The 21606-nt window shown below is 35.9% G+C and overlaps 1 protein-coding gene across 15 annotated transcripts in view; it reads left to right on the plus strand.

Annotated features, from left to right (window-relative positions):
• RALYL (RALY RNA binding protein like) overlaps nt 1-21606 on the plus strand; it is a 231740-nt gene that overhangs the window by 207730 nt on the left and 2404 nt on the right. For 5 of the 15 annotated variants that reach the window (XM_087961955.1, XM_087961964.1, XM_087961957.1 and 2 more), the window contains one exon: nt 3581-4380. In XM_087961955.1, coding sequence (XP_087818081.1) covers nt 3581-3718 — 138 coding nt within the window. In that variant the 3' untranslated portion in view covers nt 3719-4380. Of the gene's footprint in view, nt 1-3580; nt 4383-4418; nt 6838-19843; nt 19957-21606 lie in introns of those variants that run through there. The other 10 variants (XM_087961961.1, XM_087961962.1, XM_087961960.1 and 7 more) reach the window with 5 other exon arrangements.

Raw genomic sequence — 21606 nt, forward strand, 5'->3', positions numbered from 1 at the left:
TTTTTTTTAAATAGAGGCACGTACTAATTCTCCCTATGAGTGGTGCGGTGACTTAGAGGTGGAGTTCTCGACTCACAATCAGGAGGCTATGAGTTTAATCCTAGGTAGAGGCAGATATTTCTCTCTCTGGGCACACTGAGAATATATCTGCTGAATAAAACTCTGCATTGGCAACAGGAAGGACATCCGGCCAATAAACACTCAGATCCCTTCAGTTGCCCAGACTGTACCTCTACAAGGGATTATGGGGTCATTAAAAGAGGATGATGATGGTATAATAAGGTTAATTTATTTCTCTGACTTTTTTCACTCCTGTTTCCATCCCTTCCTAAGGAATGTAGTGATAGTTCTAATGAAGTGTTAATACCACTTTATAATGCCTTGGTAAAGGCACATTCAATTTTGGTCACCACGATATAAAAAAGATGTTGAGACTCTAGAAAGAGTACAGAGAAGAGCAACCAAGATGATTAGGGGACCGGAGATTAAAAGATATGAAGAATGGTTGTAGGAACTGGATATGTCCACTTCAATGAAAAGAAGGACTAGGGTACATGATAGCACTGTTCCAATATCTCAGGGGCTGCCACAAAGAAGAGGGAGCCAAGCTATTCTCCAAAGCACCGGAGGGCAGGACAAGAAGCAATGGGTGGAAACTAATCAAGGAGAGAAGCAACTTAGAACTAAGGAGAAATTTCCTGACAGTAGAACAATTAATCAGTGGAACAACTTGCCTCCAGAAGTTGTGAATGCTCCAACACTGAAAGTTTTTAAAAGATGTTGGATAACCATTTATCTGAAGTGTGTAGGGTTTCCTGCCTAAGCAGTGGGTTGGACTAGAAGACCTCCAAGGTCCAACTCTGTATTCTATGCTGTTCATAGCTAGACATCTTCCAGATGTATGTTAACTTTAACTGCCTACTACTGGCAGGAAAGTTGAGTCCCAACACATCTGGAAAATGCAGGTTGTTAAAAAATAAACTGAGCCATTTGTCCTTCAGAAAAGATTTGTTTTTAATATATAACTCTCAGATCTTCTGAAACCCTTGGATACTACAACAGATGTTTCAAAATTCAGTAGTCATAAGTATAATTTCAACAAGACACTTTGAGCTTCCTATTATCTAGCTACCCCAATAAAACTGTGTCATTATAGACACACATACTCCGTGTCAGTAACATATCAGAAGACATTTAGGAATAAGGCATATTCATGATGATAATAAAGCTCATATGCAAGTTCTTTTTCAAAAAGGTGCTTTTCAATGCACGGGAAACCTTACAAAGCACTTTTCGTTGAATCAGTAATTCAGCTGCACGTTTTTTCAAAAGTGCTATGGCTTATGTGAAAACAGCTGCCTCTTAGCTGCCTCTCATCTGTATATGTGCACCACCATTTAGGTTCAGTTTTCTTGCAAACAGAATCAGAAAATAGAGTTTGCGTGTGAACCAAGGAAAAGAAGTGACTGCTTTGTATGCTCTGTGCCTTCCTGAATATTGCAAAGCACCTTCCTTCAAAAGATTTGCACAGTCATAATAAGCTGCCAGCATATTGGATATCTCTGACCTCTACAGAGCACAGAGGTTTGGGGCAGCCTTTGATTGGAGTCACAAAGCATTTAAAGGTCAAATGTCAGATTCTTAACAGCCTTATATTAATATTTCAGATTGCATTATGCCCTGCAAAATTCAAGAAAGCATGGAAAAGTTCAAGGTTTCTGTAACAGAAGTTATTTCTTGGAAAATATTGGGAAATGTTTTAGTTAAACTAATTTGTACAATTTGGATTATATAATGTAATTCCTGGTCTCTAAAAACAGAGCTTTCTTCCATGGATGTTTTGCTGCTAATTATTAGCCTTCCTTTCGCCTAAGTTACCCCAAAATCATGCATTTCTCAAGCTTCTATCTTTCCCTGAGCAAAATAATGAAATGAAGCAAATGAAATGAAGCTGGATAAATTCTTCATGGAATTCAGGAGCTTGCCTTTGTGACTAGAGAGGGCAAGAATATATCTTAGGTAGCCAACATGAACACAACTTAGAAGGCAGTGCAATATTCAACTATAATAGTAGCACTTTCTAAAGTGCTGCTTTATGTTTTTTTAAAAATGTCAACAAAACATTTTTAGGATTTTTAAAGTTATTCGTTGGAATGATATCAACAGAATATTATTAATACTGTAATAATGATTCTTATTAGGTGTGATTGTAGTCCTGTCTATCATGGATTTTCTTTTCAGAGGCTATTATGCCTGAGGATTAGTCACTGCAGATAATTGATACCTTAAACAAAATCATTTGACATTAGGATATTTTCAGTCAAAGTCACAATCATATTGAAATGATTAATGTAGATAAATGTAGACAGACAGACAGACAGAATGTAAAAGCATATCTTTTCCCATAATTGTATGGAAGGTGCAGAAAAAATGCAATTACCATACACTATTTTTAGAACTATAAAGGTTGAATGATTTTCTTTGTGTGTTGTTCTGAAAATCTATTCAACTGTGAACTAAATGAATTTGCCATCTATGTGTGGAACTATTGTTAGAATAATTCAAATTTATGGTTTGCTAGATAAATATCAATAGAATAAGTTTTTGACCACTTGGAAAGTGTTGTGGTGTCAGACTTTCTAAACATATGATATTTCTAATAAACTATAAACTATGTTAAAAAATTATGTTACAAAAAGTAAAAATCAGACTTTCTGTGCTTAATATAGCTAGCATTGTGTTCAACTAGATTACTGCTCCGTTCTGTATAAATGAACTGAGAAATGAATTTTCAATTCATTTACTTCAGCTCTCAATTACTCTGGAAAAAACTTCTTAGGCATGGTGCTAGACTTAATTGCTTTCTTGTCATGTTCAAATCCCCTCTATTTTTTTAATGAATATAGTAAACCTTTCTGTTGTAAAATCTTTCTGTTCTCATATGAATGCTTAAATTTTCACTCAAGAGTAGGTTTTCCTGGATAAAAAAAAATAGGGTACCTCATGTTTTGTATAAAAATTGCAAGCAAAATCCCAGGATTATCAAAAACTCCTAGTTAGGTTTCAGGGGCCAGCATTTTCAAGGGCCAGTAAAGTAATTCTTTCTTTACCAGAAAAGTTGGAGATTGGCATGCAGTGATGAAATCTACGGTAAGCATAAATCTAATAAAGTAGGTTTGTCCAATTTCAGTGCCTCCAGATGTGTTGAAGTGCTGCTTCTATATTTGTATCATTGATTTTGCTTGGAGTTTTAGTATGAATATATTAGAGACCTCTAGATTGAGAATGTTGGTAATAATGACATTATCAAATTACATTGCTAACTCTTTGGAAACTTCTAATATTAACTTCCTTTCCATTTCATTAAAATAAACCTGAGAATGTTGCAAATATCCTTATGTCCTTTCTGCTAGTTATTGAGATTGCTGGTGTCCATCTCAGTTCCTAAGCAACAGCAAAGCAGTTTTTTTAAAAAAAAATATAATTTACAATGCTCTTAATCAAAAGAAAGCATTTTAGTATTATAAGGAGCTAAGAATATATCTTCAGTAACGTCTGGCTTTTGACTTTTATATAATAGAAAAAGACAAGCAAGAAAACAAAGAAAAACAAAAAAAAATTCTGCAAGGTGAGCTTTTATTTTCAGAAGAGCAACAGACCTATTCAGCTATCTTCAGGGCTGCCTATGATGCAGGAGAGAAACTGGAGGAGAAAATAGACCTCTTCTAAGCTATTCTGTCAATTTGGTACTACAAATAATAGAAAGAGCTTGCATATAAGAGATTTCAAAGTGACCTCATTAATAGGAATTGTATAATTGTAGCTCTACAGCCTAGTTGATCTTTAAATATGTGGAAAATATTAATGTCTCTAATTTCATAACCCTACCACTATCCTTGAAAGATTACTTGATCAGTCTGTTCCATGATTTCACAGGAACCTAATTTCAGCACTTCATTTTGTTCTTCATATACCAGTAGTACATTACTTTGAGAAGCAGAAAGTTTTTGTATAGCTGTCAAACTTAAAAGTACATCGGCATTAATAATTAATGGTCAAGTGTTTTTTACCCAAGTAATACATTAGTGCGATTGTGTGGTTGAACCAAATTAGGAAAATAGGTCATTTTTATTTACTTTTAACTTGGAACAAGAGTAAGAAAACTTCAAAATTACTTTTGCCTCATTAAGAACACTTGGTTATGTAGTCAGTGCTGAAGACAAGAGAATTATAGGTTCTTGCACGTCTCATCAATTCAGGTGAGTAAATTTGAATTGGAGAAAAGATTAATATTTATCATTGCACAAAACTGATCCAAATCAATTGCTTCCTATACAATAAAATTTCTCCTATTAATTACATATGCTATTATCTATTCTTCGAAATGTTTTCAAACACAACTATATTTTATGTTATAGTTTCTACAGATCAAATGAATTGGGACTCTTACACAACCTTTTTGGAAGCTGAGAAGATAATTCATAGACTTCCCTGTGTGAAAATGTAAACTACAGTTTCTTGTCAGCTCATAACATCTTTGACTCAATTTGTATGAAGAACTGAATTTACTTTTGGAAATGGAGAACGCCATTCAAAATTTTAAAACATGTTTAAAAATATGCGATTGTCAAATTTTTATGGTTTAGACTGTAAATGTGTTTCTCCTGGCTAATCATTGGTATTTTTTTTTTAATTTTGATGTCAGATAGCCAATGACTTGTATAATATGAAGGACATATTTAAAGCAAAAGAAATACTGTATACAAATGTATATTTGTAAAAGCTATTTTTATGATTAGCATGTTTTATGTTCATATTTACAGTCAAGTGATATTGCACTTAAATGTTTACAGCATAATGATGAGATCATCAAAAACTTATGAGCCAATATATATTTTAATTATTTTTTATTCCTGCTTTAAGGCAAATACATACATTAGTGGCTTATAGAAAAGAACAAATCAATATTTGTCTTTGAAGATTTTCAGTGTATCATTACACTAAAATGGATATAATTTGGATATATTTTACACAGTTTCCTGTGATATCTATAGAAAACTGTTATTAATGTCAACATCCCCCCCAATCTCTATGTTGCTACTCTTAGCTTCTGATAAGCACATTTTGGATAAACTAGATCAGTATGGTTCAAAAAAATTTATGAGTGTTGCCATGTTGTAAAGTTGACATGTTTGATGCCCATCTGCTTTCTATTCCATTGAATTATCTTTTTTTGTTTTTATATATACAGTATATATACTGTATGCTCTTCATTCGGGTGACTGGAGACTCTAGTTTTAACCTATTTTAGCCAGACAGGTAGATAGATGCATTTGTTTCTCTGGAGTTGAATTACAAAATTAGGGGAGTGCATCATACAGTATAGACCATATCACACACTATACAGCATACATATATACTGTATGTGGTAACTTACCATAGAAACATCATCTCTCTCTTCTCAATAACATACAAAAAGTGTTAATTAATGCTATAGTCCTGTTTTTTCAGTCTTGTTTAGAGAACGAGGCTTGAAATTGGATTATTTCTATTATCATAATTCATATTAAGGGTAGGATAAGAGTAGTTTGTCAACTAATAGGTCACCTTTAGCAAATGCAAGCATTTTTCTGAGGGCACAAAGGAATCACCTTCAATCATGTCTACATTGATAGTTAAATAGAAGATGCATTTGATTATGGTAAGTGTTCACTGCGTTGGGATCTTTCTCCCAAACCTCTTCAAAGGCTGCAATGTATTGCTTAGTATTTTCACATATATTTCTTCAGTCTTCATTTTTGGAAATGCAGATTCCGTGAATTCATTGCTGCATCATTTTACAGATACAATTCATGAATTATCCAGATCTAGATATCAATTGTACAGTGCCTCAGTTGGGCATTATAGATTTCACAATACTTGAATGTGACCCTTACAATATCCATACATAAGGAGCCAGGCAGGAATATGCAGTGTGCTATCTGTAAAACATCTCTAAATGCAGCATTGTATCACCAGATTAAAGGCTGTGGGGAAAGAACAAGCCTGTTGCTCAGTTAAACCTGCAAATAAAATGTGAAGCTGCCATCTGCTAAATCTAACTAATAAGCTAAATCTAATTAATAAGCATTGGTTCAGTTGCCGGAGACTCAAGATGGAATTTTTTGTAGGCAGAACACATGTTTTACTTGAACAGATAGCTCCTTCACTCTGATCTTCTGTCTGTTGCATTATTACAATGTTTCCATAAAAGCTACCTATTTCTGTATAAATTATTTTTTTCTCAGTCCTTGCAGTGATTATAAAAGTACCAAGAGAAAGAAGATAATATGCAGGGTTTCTTTCTGTACCCCTTTGTCAAATATTCTTGCATGCAAGTCAAATCAATCTAGAAAAAGAGTTGGAATGTTAATTCTATTGTCCTAGGGATATGTTTCCCTCTTTTTAAAAACATATGCATTAAATTGTGTTGCATTTTGTGTTTAGAACACTTCTATGAAATGAGGGGGGGGATCTTAAGACCATGGAAAGTATTGTTACTTGAGAAGGAGTTTTTCAAAATATGAGGCAACACAAACAGCTGCTTTAATGAATTGCAGAAAGGAAATAGTTTCAAATTCCAGAACAATTCATTTGAATTAAATATAAAACATGGCATATCCATAAGGCAACTCTACAGCTATTTTTAAAAGCCATGGAGGTTTTAAATAATAGGACAGAATGTTTATTTGCATTCATCTTCTGAATATTTTGGTTTCGGTCAACATTCAACACAATTTTGTTTCAAATGCTGTAACATAAATTTTACATTCCTGTAAATAAATATTTTCCTCTGATTATTGGACTAATTCTCTTCAGCAGTTCCTCTGTAAAAATACTAGTGGAAATTATCAGGGGATTAAAAAAAATATACATATTATGTAAACTCAAAACTTTATTCCGAAGTAAACATCTTGTATTTCAATTGATCAGAATAGAGCTGGAAGGGACCTTGGAGATCTTCTAATCCAACCCCCTGCTCAAGCAGGAGACCCTATACCTGTGATGGCAAACCTATGGCACGCGTGCCACAGGTGGCACGCAGAGCCATTTGTGCCGGCACGCAAGCTGCAGGCAAACTTACCTCACTAAACATGTGCGTGCCTCACAACTGATTTTCAGTGGGTTTGAGGCCTTTTTCGGCCTCCCAAAAGCTTGAGGAAGGCTTCTGCAGGCTTTGCAGGCCGAAAACTAGCCCAGTTTCATCACTTCCTATTTTTCCGAAAATACCGGAAGTGATGAAACGGGGCTAGTTTTCGGCCTGCAAAGCCTGCAGAAGCCTTCCTCAAGCCTTTGGGAGGCCGAAATAGGCCTTAAACCGGCCAAAAGTCAGCTATGAGACACAGTGTAGGTAAGGGGGTGGCAGGGGGGTGGGGGTTGTGCACGCATGCGTGGGGGGCGTGCATTGCCTTCTGGGTGCTAGCACGCAAGCATGCAAGCACGCACACAATTTTTGGCACAGGAGCCCAAAAAGGTTAGCCACCACTGCCCTATAACCATTTCAGATAAGTGACTATCCAGTCTTTTCTTAAAAACCTCCAGTGATGAAGCCCCTAAAACTTCTGAAGGAAGCTGTTCCACTGTTAATTGTCCTCATTGCTAGGAAACTTTTCCTTATTTCCAGATTGCTTCTTTCCTTGCTTAGCTTCCATCCATTTTTTCTGAAACTGTTCAGGAGAAAATAATGCTAATTATCAAAATCAGTTGAAAAGTTATTGTAGATCTGTGCTAACCTCTAAGTTATAAAGCAGCTTTTCTGATAATCATTTATCATGACAGACCTTCAATTTCAGCAATATCGAAAGTAATTCATAGGCAGGACATCTCAATAGATCTTTCAAAAGGCTGTATTATTTCAGCAAGGTAAAAAATAGTCACAGCAGCAGCAATAAGATGATACTAAAATTGTCACTACTATAAACAATTAAAATTTCAAATAAGACTGACTTTTCATGTCATCTTAATACTACAAATTCTGGGAATGTGCTCTCTAAACAATACCATGTAACTGAAGTTAAGTGAAAACAGGTGTTTTGGAATACGAGACTGACATTCCATATAAAATATTCCTTTAAGCAGGATGGCAATTCTTGAAAATAATAGGGAAGAAAATGTCCAGGTTGCTATACTCAGAAAACTGAATATAAAAGGAAAAAATATATTGGTAACTGTCTTGAGAAAGCAAGAGTGAATATAGGTTTTTTCCCCTGTCTAATAATGCTGATAAGGATGTTCAGTTAGATAATTAAAACAGTTTAAAAGGATTTTATTAGGCTTGAGCTATAATCCTAAATTTTAGCCAAATTCTGCTAGAATTACAAAATCCCAGGAAAATCACAGCTGCTTTTAGAAATTGCAGAGAAATACCAAACATCTCCTGATGTGATAGCTCCAAAATATCTTTTAGCCTCTGAGGCCAAAATACTGTTGTCCTGATTAGCAGCAATAATTTTTTTAAAACAAATTTTATTCAATTTTTCACATAAAAACAAAAAGCTCTTTTTAGTGGACAACATATTTCCGGGTCATCACTTTTACATAGAAATATAACAATAGTTGTACATTCATATATGCATACTTAATTCTATTATCCATTCCAAACTTTCAGAAAGAAGAGAACAAGCAAATTAATCCTAGTCTCTTACATTAATCTCAATCAAAACATCTTTTCATTTCATTTCAATTATTTCAAATATAATCCTTTAATATTTATTTTAAAAATAAAAATAACAATATATGTTTGTCAAATAAAAAAAGGTACCAATGTCTCTCCTTCCTTTTAATAGTCTGTATTAGCTTATTGATTTAAATAGTTCTTTACTATTTCCGTGTTTCCTTATTTCTTGCACCTGTTTCTTACTGCCTCTCCTCCCCCTCTTTATCCCATATATTTTCTCATTTCGGTTTATATCCCTCTCTTTCTTAATATCTTCCTTTCCCCTTTTCTGCTGGATCTTCCTACCTCTCCTGATTTCACAGGTATTCCCCTTTTTGATTACCTTCTTAAATCTCAACTTTTTAGCTTTCCTTCTTTCCCCTCGTCTTTGTAGTGTTCTTTGTGTTAGTTGTCTATTTAAGATGGCTTCTCCTTGAATCGACTCCTTCTCCTCTGAAGTTCTTTCTTCTTGTTCTTCAATGGCCATTTCCATTTTTTCTAACACAGAGCAAAGTGATTCGCCTCTTTCCTGTAGTAATTCTCTCATATTTTTAAGTTCCATTTTTAATTCCGAAGAGATATCATCATTACACACTCTTATATTTTATAATTGTTGAAGTCCACAAAAAACACTTCTACTTTCCTTCTTTCTTCTTCCAGTTTTCTAAAGTTCTCAGTTGTTCCAGCCCAGGGTCTATACCAAAAACATCAATCAATCCCACAATCAGTCTTTCCTTGCTTCTTTCTTTATTCTGGTTCAGCTTTCACTTTCTAAGATTCTTACTTTGTTTCAATATTTCTTTAACATTATATCAACACAAGTTCATTCAGAAACAGGATGCTTTCCCTTTTGTTTGAGCTCAAGTTTTTGTCAGAAGGTGGCACTCTCCGTTATACAAAGTCCTCACCTTTTCCCCCTATTTTTTTATTTAGGGTTTTTCGAACCTCAATATTCCAGCACAATCCAGTCTCCAATTTGTAAATTTTATTATTATTTTTGACAACCTTAAGTCCAGCTTTATTTTATGCCTGTTTATTGCCAAAATATTTTAGTCCATTTAATTAAGTCTTTAGTTCCGGCTTCTTCCTTACCTGGTTTGAAGCCCCGCTTAGCTGTCAAAATTTCTTATTTTTTTTCCCTATCCCTTTGTATTTTCGCCACTCTTCTTTTCTTAAAAGTTCAATGTCACCTTAATCCTGGGGTACTTTTTGTTTAGTTGTTTCGCTCAGTTGTCCCGGCTCCACCTCTTTCTTCACTCCTGCACAAATCTTAATCCAGCTGAGTCCTCCTCTTCAGGGTGGCCATTTTGGACCACCGCTTCAGTCGTCTTCGGTGAGAAAAAGACCAAGCCCAGGAGGGGAGATGCGGCTCCCCTCAACCTGGCTTGCAGCTTCCCCTTACTCCACCGCCCCTCCAAGGCAGCTTCAGCCTCTAATTGCAATGATCATGGCCCTCCAACGAAAGAGCACGGACCATAGCCATGGACAGTCGCTATCTACGGTCCGTCAGGAGGAGGGCTCAACCCAGAAGTCCCCAGCAATAATTTCTCACTGTGATATAAGGCTTCAAATTGATTACATATTTTTCATATTCTGCATAAGAAAGATGATATATAAATATAGATATTCCAAATTAATCTTATAATCAGTATAGCATGCCAAGAAGATGGTAGGTCCAGTAAGCAGTGTTATTTAAGGAAACATTTCAGAGATGAAGGATTTTGGAAATCCACAATAGGTTTTGAAAGCAAACTTAATGAGTTACCGTATATACTCGAGTATAAGTCGACCCGAATATAAGCCGAGGCACCTAATTTTACACAAAAAACTGGGAAAACTTATTGACTCGAGTATAAGCCGAGGGTGGGAAATGCAGCAGCTACTGGTAAATTTCAAAAATAAAAATAATTAATTTGGGAAACGATCTCACTATCATGAAAGGTTTAATTGATTCACTAACCCAAAAGAAGAAGATGATGATGACAGCGGGAGGCAGGAGTCACTCTCTTCCCCTCCCTCGGAGGCCCCTGAGTCAGGAGTCACTACCGCCGGCGCGGCCCCAGTCCCGCCGCCTCGGGAAGGAAAGGCAAAGCGCTTTTGCCTTTCCCTTCCCGGCTGGGCTGTTGGGAGTCGCTGCCGCCGGAGGCCGCGACTCCACACCATTTTTTTTTCAGAGGGAATCTGACTCGAGTATAAGCCGAGGGGATTTTTTCAGCACAAAAATTGGGCTGAAAAACTAGGCTTATACTCGAGTATATACAGTACATTGATTTCAAGCATGAGTTGCCTTTTAGACTAGCTGGCTGTTTCTTCCTCTGATTTTCTGCACATTTTATGTCAAATTGTCACTTTTTAAGTACAAAGTCCACCATGCAGAAAAATGGCATACCTCCCTTGTTTGATTCTGGTCTTGTGGGCAAATTTATTAAGAGTTTTGGTTTTAGTGACCCTGAATTTCTAACATGGTATATAGGAGCAGCAGATCAATAACTTTAGAAGAAATGAGATGGAAGAAAAGTAGTTCATGTAATTGCACATGGATCGTTTTGACAAGAAAATTCTATCCAATAGTTCTGTCAGATGGAAAGTTCACCAGCTCTTGAACAGCATTTTTTTTTTAAAAAAAAGAAATTCACCCAGGAAGAATGAATCATTGTAATGGCAAATTTGAAACAAACAAAAAATGTAACACAGAATATAGTTGCCATCTCCTACTTGGAGCAGAGGTGGAGGACAGATTTATGGAGTTATTTTCACAATATAAAGAATTGTGTATTAATTATTTGCTTTGTTTCATCTAGCAAACTCTGAATCAATTTAAAAAATTGAGCTCGCACAGTATCACTAGAGCAACCAGTGTTGCAATCATTTGGTACTATTCTGAGCATGACTTACTGAAATATTGGAGCAATAAAATATCCAATGTAGTATTTCAATGGAAGAGACTGATTAAAGAAAAAAAAATGGCTACATTTACATACTGTGCTAATTAAGGGATCCCAACTTGCAATCTAAAGAACTCCCCTGGTCCGGGGATCTGGGGATGGGGCTTTCCCAGGAGATTTTTTTATTTTAATGTTAAACATTTTGATTTCTTGCAAATTTTCAGTTGATAACAATGTAATTTTGTGATATTTGGCCATTGTTTGTTATTCCAGCTCACTAAATGTATCTTAATGACATAATTTTAAAAATCTAAGATAATTCATCTATGCTAGGGTTTATATAGATGCTGCAATGCTGATTTCTGGTTTATGTGGGAAATTTTAAGTTATTCATGATTATGTAGTGCAGGGGTGTCCAACCTTGGCAACTTTAAGACTTGTGGACTTCAACTCCCAGAATTCTCAGCCAGCAAAGCTGGCTGAGGAATTCTGGGAGTTGAAGTCCACAAGTCTTAAAGTTGCCAAGGTTGGACACCCCTGATGTAGTGGTTTGGATAAAAGAAAGAAATGCAGTAACTTTGCTAAATTCTGTTTTATTATAAGCATGCATAATTGAATTAACCAGAATTTCCACACATCCCATCATATCCCTATTGTGTAAGCCTTCAAGTATTTACAAGGATTAGGATTGAGATAGATTGTTTCTATAAACTGGAGTCAGGTATGGATGGATGTTTCTTTTTCTTTGAAGGGTTATTGTTTTTTAGATGTGTGTTTGTTTGCTTTTTTGAAATTGCTGCTCTTTTTGCATTTGGGGAGCTGTCCAGAGTTATCTATTAATTCATAAAGTAAGGTTTGCAAAACAGTGTGGCTTGTTTAACCCAATTCATTAGGGCAATGTTTGAAAAAATATTGTGACATAGTGAAATCTGCAAAGCCAGTCAAGAAATACTATGGTATGAATTTAGTGTGCTTCTCCAGTTAGTGCTCTCAAGGTAGCCCATGACTTCTGTGATTTTTTGCTAGCATGACCTTTCTTATGATAGGCATTTGTGGAAGACTGGTTTGGAGATATCCAGAGGCAAGAGAAGATCCAAGTCTGTTGACAATTCGTTGAAATATTGTACCATACATTAGCAAGGCTTACCAGTTCCCAATGGTTTAACAATTGAAAACAAAGGGAGGAGGGGAATCTAGCCTTGTGCTATTGTTTATTGGTCAGTTTGTACTTGTAACCCCTTCAAAAAAGATTATTATACGATTTAGGTTATTGTACAGCTCTGCAGCCTTTGGAGCTTCATAGAAAATCCAAAAACCCCAGTGTCCATTTGCATATAAGAGGGTGGTTGTTCCAGGTATGACTCACCGTGCAATAGGTAATAAAACCATTTTCTTTTCAGACACTGGGCCTGGCCTAAGGCATGATTCATTATGGCTTTTAATTGTATTAGGTGTCAGGGTTCCAAATAACAGTAAACAAAACTCCGAGGCAGATAGATTCCTCAAAGTATCTATCTCAAAGAATAGTTTTATTTGCTATGTCATATTGACACAGGCTGGTGAAAACCAACTCTGAAGGTTCCCATAGTTGTCACCTAATTAAAAGTTTTTCCCTCCCCAAACAATCAGTCACATGATCCAATCAAGGTGCTGTCTGGTTGCCTGGTATATCACTTCTCCCTCTGACCAGGTGTGAAAATGTCCTTGGTTCCTAAGAGAAAATATTTTATTTTGGCTACAAAAACCCAACTATCCCTAATCCCCCCTCCCAAGCCCTCAGGTCCAGTGTGACAACACTGAAGTTTCATGATGGCTTCGGTCAGCTCAGCTTCAGGGTTGACATTAGGTTCTCAAAATTTAACTTTCTGTTAACCAACCCCCACCCCTCCAAAAAAAAAAATATTGAAGAGATTGGGTAACTTATTTCAAATAAAAATGTTAAAGATGTAGAGGTCACTCTATTACCCAAGCCATAGTAGGCTTCAACATTTTCCTACTGTGTAGTCTTTGGCTCTTATTGTGACAAAGTCTTCTTGGCAAGAACTATTTACGATGAATTAAAGGTCTACATAAAATCACAATTTAAGAAAAAGAGTGAAATCTATGATAAAGAGTAGGCAAACAAGTTAAAGAAGGGCTTGACTTTACAGCATGTGAGCTCAGGGTCTTCTCTCTTTTTTTGAGAATTTTTCCTGCATTTCTGCAATGTCTTTTTAACTAAAAAGAAACATTTGAAAATTAAGCACTGGTGACTTTAGATCTCCTGAAGTCAAGACTATGGTATTCTAAGTAGTAGTGCCAATTCTTGAAGATCAGATTTTGAAGTGGGACATGATTTTTAGTATTCTTGTTCAAAGAAATAATACTTCTTTATTTAATCTGGCAATGGAAGGCATTCCTAAAGATTAGAAATTAAAGTGCACTGGTTAGGAGCTTCAGCCAGTAACAGCTGGGCTTCTAGCAATTATTATCATCAAACAGGCTGAGAAAATTAAGTGTCACTAATGGAAGATTTGATGTTCTGATCAAAAGTGTTAAATTAGGGCTGACATGCATTAAATTATATCTCACTTTAATTTGTGAAAAGTCTTGCGCTCTAAATATTACCTATTCTGGTTGGTTTGATGTACCAAGTGAAATTAATTAACTGCAGCCCTCTGCAATGGCAATCCACATTAAAACTTCACCTTTAGAAATACTATTCTGCTCTGCAGGAATTTTCAAAAGTTTTAAAAGATATATTTAAATTTACGCCCAATTTTTAGGTTTTAACAATTTAAATCCCAGAAAATAAGTAAGTTTGTGTTAGATGAAGAATTGTGAAATCTATTTTTAAAAATGTGAGACCCTAAACCTTCTATACCATTCCTTCTCCCCAATGTATTTTAAAGGAATATTATGAATGCAACTCTGAACATTTCCAGTCATTAATAACTAAGGTAGCTATAAAAGATATCCATTATAGTCCCAGTGCTATAGGTACCAATTGATGAATGCACAATCTACTTTTTTATTTTATTGGAATTATGTTCACATTCCATAACAAAAAGTTGAATTTTATGCTCCTGTTTCTCCACAGCTTTTATAGCTGAAAAATAAGAGTTGCTAAATTAAATCCCTAAAGCATGACAGTAATGCAACCACTTTGCATAAGGGATTTTAACTAAACTGTTGAAAGTAAATTAATAAAGTAAGTAAACGTGTTCAACTGTGTTGCTTCAAGGCATCTCAGCATAAACATGGATCTGCTAGTATCCTGTTTCAAACAGGATTAAATTCACCATAACCCCATATGTCACCTGGGCTGCTGTCAATTATTTTACTGTTGTTTTTTTTTATTTAGCAATCAAAAAACACTTGAGTAGGAATAGATTTTTCTGCTGCTTCCTAAACCAAGAACTCTAATGAGGCTGCAAGAATTGTAACAAGTACAGGCAAGCAACTTATATGTAAGAATTATATAAAATTATGGGCAGGAAGTGGGGTGAGCAGGGCAGCTATGAGTATTTTCTTGACAAGAATCTCACTCCTAATATAAAGAAGAAGCAGCAATGTTGTAAGAGTTTGGAAGGCCTAGTCAGTCTTCCCCCAAAAATATATATAGTCAAAAGCAATATGATTTGATCCAAAAGTCCTTCAGGAACTTCAAATAGAAAGGTTGGGCAATATTGATAATGTTCCAGTTTACATATGTATTTAGTTTCTGGTTATATACTTCCCGTTAGCTATGCACCCATTAGAAGAAGTATCAGGCTTGCAGAGATAACACCGTGAATTCTGTCAGTAATCTGGCAAGAGCTGTGACCTACAAAAGGTAACTTTGAAGTATTAGTTGATCTTTTTCAGATGTATGTGGAGACTGGAAATTCTATTCTGCCTCGGGAGTCCCCAACCTCTGGTCCATGGACTGGCACCTAGCTGCGGCATGCCAGACCATGCAAACAAGCAAAGCCCTATCTGTGGGATGCAGGTAGCATGCAAAGCCACACAGTCTCCGGTCCACTGAAAAACCTTTCTGTGGAACCAGTCCCTGGTGCCCAAAAGGTTGGGAGCCGTTGTTCTACCTTATGTTTTTGAAGATCAACTGCTTATCTAGTTCAACAAATGTGTGGAGTAACATAATGCTTTTTAATAGAATAGAATAGAATTCTTTATTGGCCAAGTGTGATTGGACACACAAGGAATCTGTCTTGGTGCAAATATTCTCCGTATACATAAAAGATACATTCATCAAGAGTCAAGAATCATAAGGTACAACACTTAATGATAGTCATAGGGTATAATAAGCAATCAAATCATACTAGGAAACAGTCAATATAAATAGTAAGGATACAAGCGACAAAGTTACAGTCGTAAGTGGGAGGGATAGGTGATAAAATGATGAGAAGATTAACAGTAATAGTAGTGCAGACTTTGTAAAGTTGAACAGTGTTGAGGTAAGTATTTGTTCAGCAGAGTGATGACTTTCAGGAAAAAACTGTTCTTGTGTCTAGTTGTTCTGGTGTGCAGTGCAGTCTATAGCATCGTTTTGAGGGAAAGCGTTGAAACAGTTTATGTCCGGGATGTGAGGAGTCTGTAAATATTTTCACAACCCTCTTTTTGACTCGTGCAGTATACAGGTCCTCGATTGAAGGCAGGTTGGTAATAATTGTTTTTTCTGCAGTCCTAATTATCCTCTGAAGTCTGTGTCTGTCCTAAATCCAAAATGCTAATATTGAAATCTTCAGATAATTTATGTAAGAAAACAATCAATTATAAAGTCTTGTTCTGACATAGAATTTGCTTTCCCAATGCAGCATACTGCATATAGATATGGCAGGGAACAGATGTTATCTAATTTTAAATACCTGCAAACTCTTTAAAGTCTACAGAGGTAAAACAAGCAGAACCTCAGAATATGTGCATCTGCTTAAGTAAACTGTTTGTATACTTGCATATATTTTCTAGGGTACATTTACTCCCTGTAATTAATATAGTTCTTTAAATTGGATAAGAATAGGAAAAAGAGATAAATTTGCAGAAAAAGAAGGAAGGCACCAATGGAAGAGAATATATGTAAGCTCAGGGTTGACCAATGGAGTAATTGGTGCTCTCTCTCTCTCTTGGTTGTTTGCTTGCAGAGCTTTGATTGCCAGACTAGGTAACATCTCAATTTCAAAAAGAAGTAGAGTTTGCTCTCTGTTTATATACAGTAGCTTATCCTGTCTAGTGATGGTGAGGGAGAGAGGTTAGAAGTCATGATGAAAACTCTTAATTTCACAACAATGGACATATTTCAACCATAGTTTCAACTAGAAAACTGAACATCCTAGAGCAAGCTAAATACAAAAAAGTTAGGTAATTCCTGAAAGCCTAGCATTCAGACAAATTAGTGATTATCAGGCACATACAGATAAACATTTGCACACCATTCAAAAGAGAAAAAACTAAAAATCCAGAACATCTCATCAGCAAGCAACACTCAGATAAGGAGGGGTTAACACCAGGGTTAATACCAGACAAATAGCAAACAGTAAATAACAGCTTATCAAGGAACTAACAAGGAAGAAAATAACACCCCCACCAACGCTAACAGGAAAAACTACAATACTGTATGTAATGTTAGAGCAAACCCCACTCCTTTCTACCATTGAAGGAAAGAAAAGTTTTGACTTGGACAATATGTGAAAAGGTCTCAACAGGCAGATATATGAGAAGATCAGTTTTCTGGCAACTATATTGCAGACTTGAAGTGAAAGGCATAAGCATTTTGCTAAGTTATTTGACCACTATTTATTTAATAAATCAAAGTTGATGAACTTGTACAAGAACTTATACTGCACCTTAAACTAATTTGTGAGTCACAGTGGCTGGATTAAACAGTATTATATTAACAAACTGCATCATTTGTCATGTATCATATGAGACCAATAGGAAAAAAGATTGAAGTGACTTGCTGTAGCAAAGATACAATGAAAAGGTTCCCCAATCAGGCTTAAGAAATAGCATACTTTGTTTAGTTTTTAGGTATTTATTACCCATCTCAAACATGACTTTGCATGGCTGATAGAGAGTAAAAACATAGAGTATGTTGTGCAAATGCAGCCACTGGAAATAAAGCATACAGCTGTATGTTATTTACAACATATTGAAAAATCATATCTTATTCTTCACCCATGTTTATCAATGTTAAGCATTTAAAAATAACTAGTCTTCTTAGGTATTTGCTTATTGTGATTTGAATCAAACTGCAAAATAACTCAATTTACTGAAGAGATTATGATCAGGAGAGCCAGTCCTTATTCCATCTGCTTTCCATGTGGATGGAATACTAATCCTCCAATAACAGTTTGCTGAAAATGGAAGACATCAGCAATGTACAAAGTGATCAAATGGTTCACATACAGTGAAACAGAAGAGACTTGGTGATTTATCTGATGTTAACTTACAAATGTCTTATTGAGCTGTAATAGATTATCCCTTAATGTTGCAGAAGTAAAACAGAATCATCCATCTGTGGACTGCTGATAGCAGCAGCTAATAAGGTGTTATGTTTGATATTGAAACATTCTTGAGTACTGGAGAAAAAAAGTCAAATCAAAGATCATTTCCCAGACTCAGCTGATGCTGCCTGAAGAAACTTCTTCCAGAGCAAGCACTGCACATCTAAGTTAACTAATTGTATAGAGAAACAGAATCTATTCAATACTTTTTTTTTTTTTGCTAGTAATTGCACTAACCTGAAATCAATGCTCTGTTGGATTGGTTCAGTGCAGTATGTGAATCTAGTTGCTTTTTTCTTTAATTGATTTTCCATTTAATATATTCTGGAAGTTTAATTGCTCCAACATTTCAATAAGCCTTGCTCAGGGTAGTGTCTAGTTGACCTTCAGTACAGTCAAAACCCACCATATTAGGGGTTCAAACCACCTTATCTACCTCTGAATTCTCTTGAATGGGACTCTTGAATTCTCTTGAATGAGACAAATGGGCATTTGACCCTTCTCTCAGGTTACCCTACCATGTGACAAGGACCTGGACACTATATTGGTCACCACTGACTTTTCTCATAGTTGCTTTCATCCTGTATAGCAAAACTCCAAAGATGGCTCGTTATTCAACTACATTGTCTGGCACTGTGCGATGCCTAATAATGTCATGTTGATGTGAAATTCCACTTTTCCTTGGCATATCACTCATAAAACAGTATGTAAAAATGTTATTCTAGGGCAATATATGAACTACCAATAAGACAGCTGGCCTGACCAATTGTCTGTAATGAAGAATTTGCTCCTCCTTGCTCCTCCTACACAAATGTTAGCACTTCAGGCATTATGTGAGTTCCAGTCATAACTGATTGTCAGACGCACAGTCCCCCTGTTATCTTTGAGGCCATTATAAAAAAGGCATATTATTCTATGCTGGAAAAAAATCATGAAGGGTTTGGTAGCACCTTTTCTAATTAGCAGATGTTCTTAAAAGGCATATGTTTTCATGAGCTGCAGTTCACTTTGTCAGATGCATGGAGTAGCTACATATCAATTTAATTAGGATTTAATTAGGGATGCAGCTAAAGAAACGGAAAGGGAACACAGATTGGTTATTCATATGCAGGTTAAAAGTGAAACAGATTACAGGTACCTTATCAGTTGTAACAGTTGTAACTGTTAAAAGCCCATTGTATGTTGAGAGCTTTGAGCAAGTCTCACAAGCTAAGATCAATTTTGTTTTCTATTTTACTAGACTCCAGAACACAGATAATAGATTTAAGTTGCAGGAAGACAGATTGTTAGAAATGTTAGGAAAATTTACAGAATAGAGTTAGTTGGAAGCCATCTTGGAGGTCTTCTATTAAAACCCGCCTTTCTCATTCATGCAGGAGGCTCTATACCAGGGGTGTCAAACTGGCGACATCATGCTGTCACATGACGTGTCACAATTTTTTTTCCCTTCACTAAAACGGGTGGGGGTGGCACAAGTTTGACATCCCTGCTCTATATCATTTCAAGCAAGTGGTTTTCAATCTATTCTTAAAAACTTCTAGTGATGGAGCAACCAACACTTCCTAAGGGAAAAAAAAAAAACCGTTTGACAATGGAACCAATTATTCACCTTCATTGGATCTGTTTAAGCACAGATTGCACAGCTACTGTCTCTATTGATAATGTTTTCATTTCTGCATTTAACAAAGGGTTTGGGACTTGATGGCTGAAATGGGACCTTCTGATCCTGTAATTCTAACCAAGGATCTCTAGCGCTTGAATTTTCTTTCCTTTTTCACTAGGACTGGACAGGAATTACAAGATTGGAGACTTATAAGAACAGCTGTTTCTTACACCTTCTTGGCTACAGTGATTCTCAGGTTGATGATTAACTTCTAACTAATCCTGATCAGTGGTAAGGAATGCTGGGAGATATAGTTCAGCAAAATTGGAAGCTACAAGGCTCCTTTTTACATGGTTAAATTATTTGTGTCTTCCCAAGACTAGGATATTCATTCATTGGTATCTGAAAGAAGTTTTCCTTTTAATGGTGTCACATCTGTGTCTGATGACATCCACCCATTGTTTAAAGCAGCTTCCCAAACTGCCATTCTCCAGATATTTTGGAACTTAAATTTCCAAAATTTCTGATCAGCCACCCTAACAAGGTTTCTGGATATTGTTGACTAAGTATATCTGGAAAGCATCACAATGGAAAGGACTTCACGTGTCCAATCTTAGATTCTATCTAATATGGAGATGAGGATGAGGATGATAAAAAAAACTTCCTTTTTTTCTACCAGTCATGTGTTTCTTTAGATAGTGGGTACATATGTTCCAAATGGCAAATTCAGTGTAGAATCAGCGTTAAATTCCCCACCAAAGATTTTGAAGAAAAGAGGATTGACGACTATTATCCATACTAGGTAACAAATCCTAACCTTTGAAAAGCCTGAACAATAATAATTATGCTTATATCCAGCATTACTACGAAGGTTGCAGCATTGAAATCTTTCTTTCTTGGCTCCAAAAATTAATTTTTTTTAAAATGAAATTCTAATTTCTCCTTTGTATATTAGCCAACAAGGAACTGTTGGCTTTTAGAACAGACTATTAAATTGCAAATAACTATGGCTGCAATTTGCCTCACAAACAAGCACATTTTCTTTCAGTCACCATACTGAATTACATAAGAAAACAATGCCCTTTACATTGACAGGAGGGTTGTCAGATCTACAGGCAGTGAAACCAATCTGAATAATTACAAGAATTGCAAACAGCATTGCAAATCTTTGTAAAATAGTTACCCTATTGGTTTTTGGGCCTTTTTCTTCTTACATCTCATCATGGTTACAAATATGTCCAAACAGCATTTTTTTTCCTGATGGATCATCATGAAATTATCTTAATCATATCTTCAACCTGTGAGTAGATAGCTTCTGCCAACGTAGCTTTAGTGTTGTTAAAGTAGCAATAAAGAGCTGGTGTGGTGTAGTTGTTAGGGTGCTGACCTAGAAACCAAGAGATTGCGAGTTCTAGTCTATTTTAGGCATGAAAGCCAGCTGGGTGACAATGGGCCAGTGACATTCACAGGATTGTTGTTATGGGAAAAAATAGGAGGAGGAAGGAGTATTGTGTAAGTTCCCTGTGTTGAGTTACTTATAAAATAGTAAAGGTGGGATAAAAAAAATAAAATTTCTCCTCTTAATCCAATAGCATTTAGCAACAGTATAAAATAAAATCTGATGTGCTGTTGGGAGAGGGAAACTCATGAGCCAGAGTAGGTAGAATCAACTGGTTATTTATGGAATGCTTAAAGCTGATATTGATGTATGCCTACCATGTCTGGTCCTCCTCTTCTTCCTGTGTCTCACTTTCAATGCTCTCTGAGGATATAGTGAGTTGCCCTCCTATCTCAGCCAGTCCTCCACTGGATTAAGAGAACCTGGTATGGCAGACAGTTAATTGAAAAAAGTGGAGCACAGGTGGTAGTTTCATTCAGTAGCGCTCAATAAAGAGGTGTGGTAAGTGTAGCCAAATTAGAAGAATGGAAATGTAAGCAGGA

This window comes from Notechis scutatus, chromosome 3, assembly GCF_049901735.1.
Source record: "Notechis scutatus isolate UNSWTSFEM ecotype Mainland chromosome 3, rNotScu1.2, whole genome shotgun sequence".
NCBI classification, from domain to species: Eukaryota; Metazoa; Chordata; class Lepidosauria; order Squamata; family Elapidae; genus Notechis; species Notechis scutatus.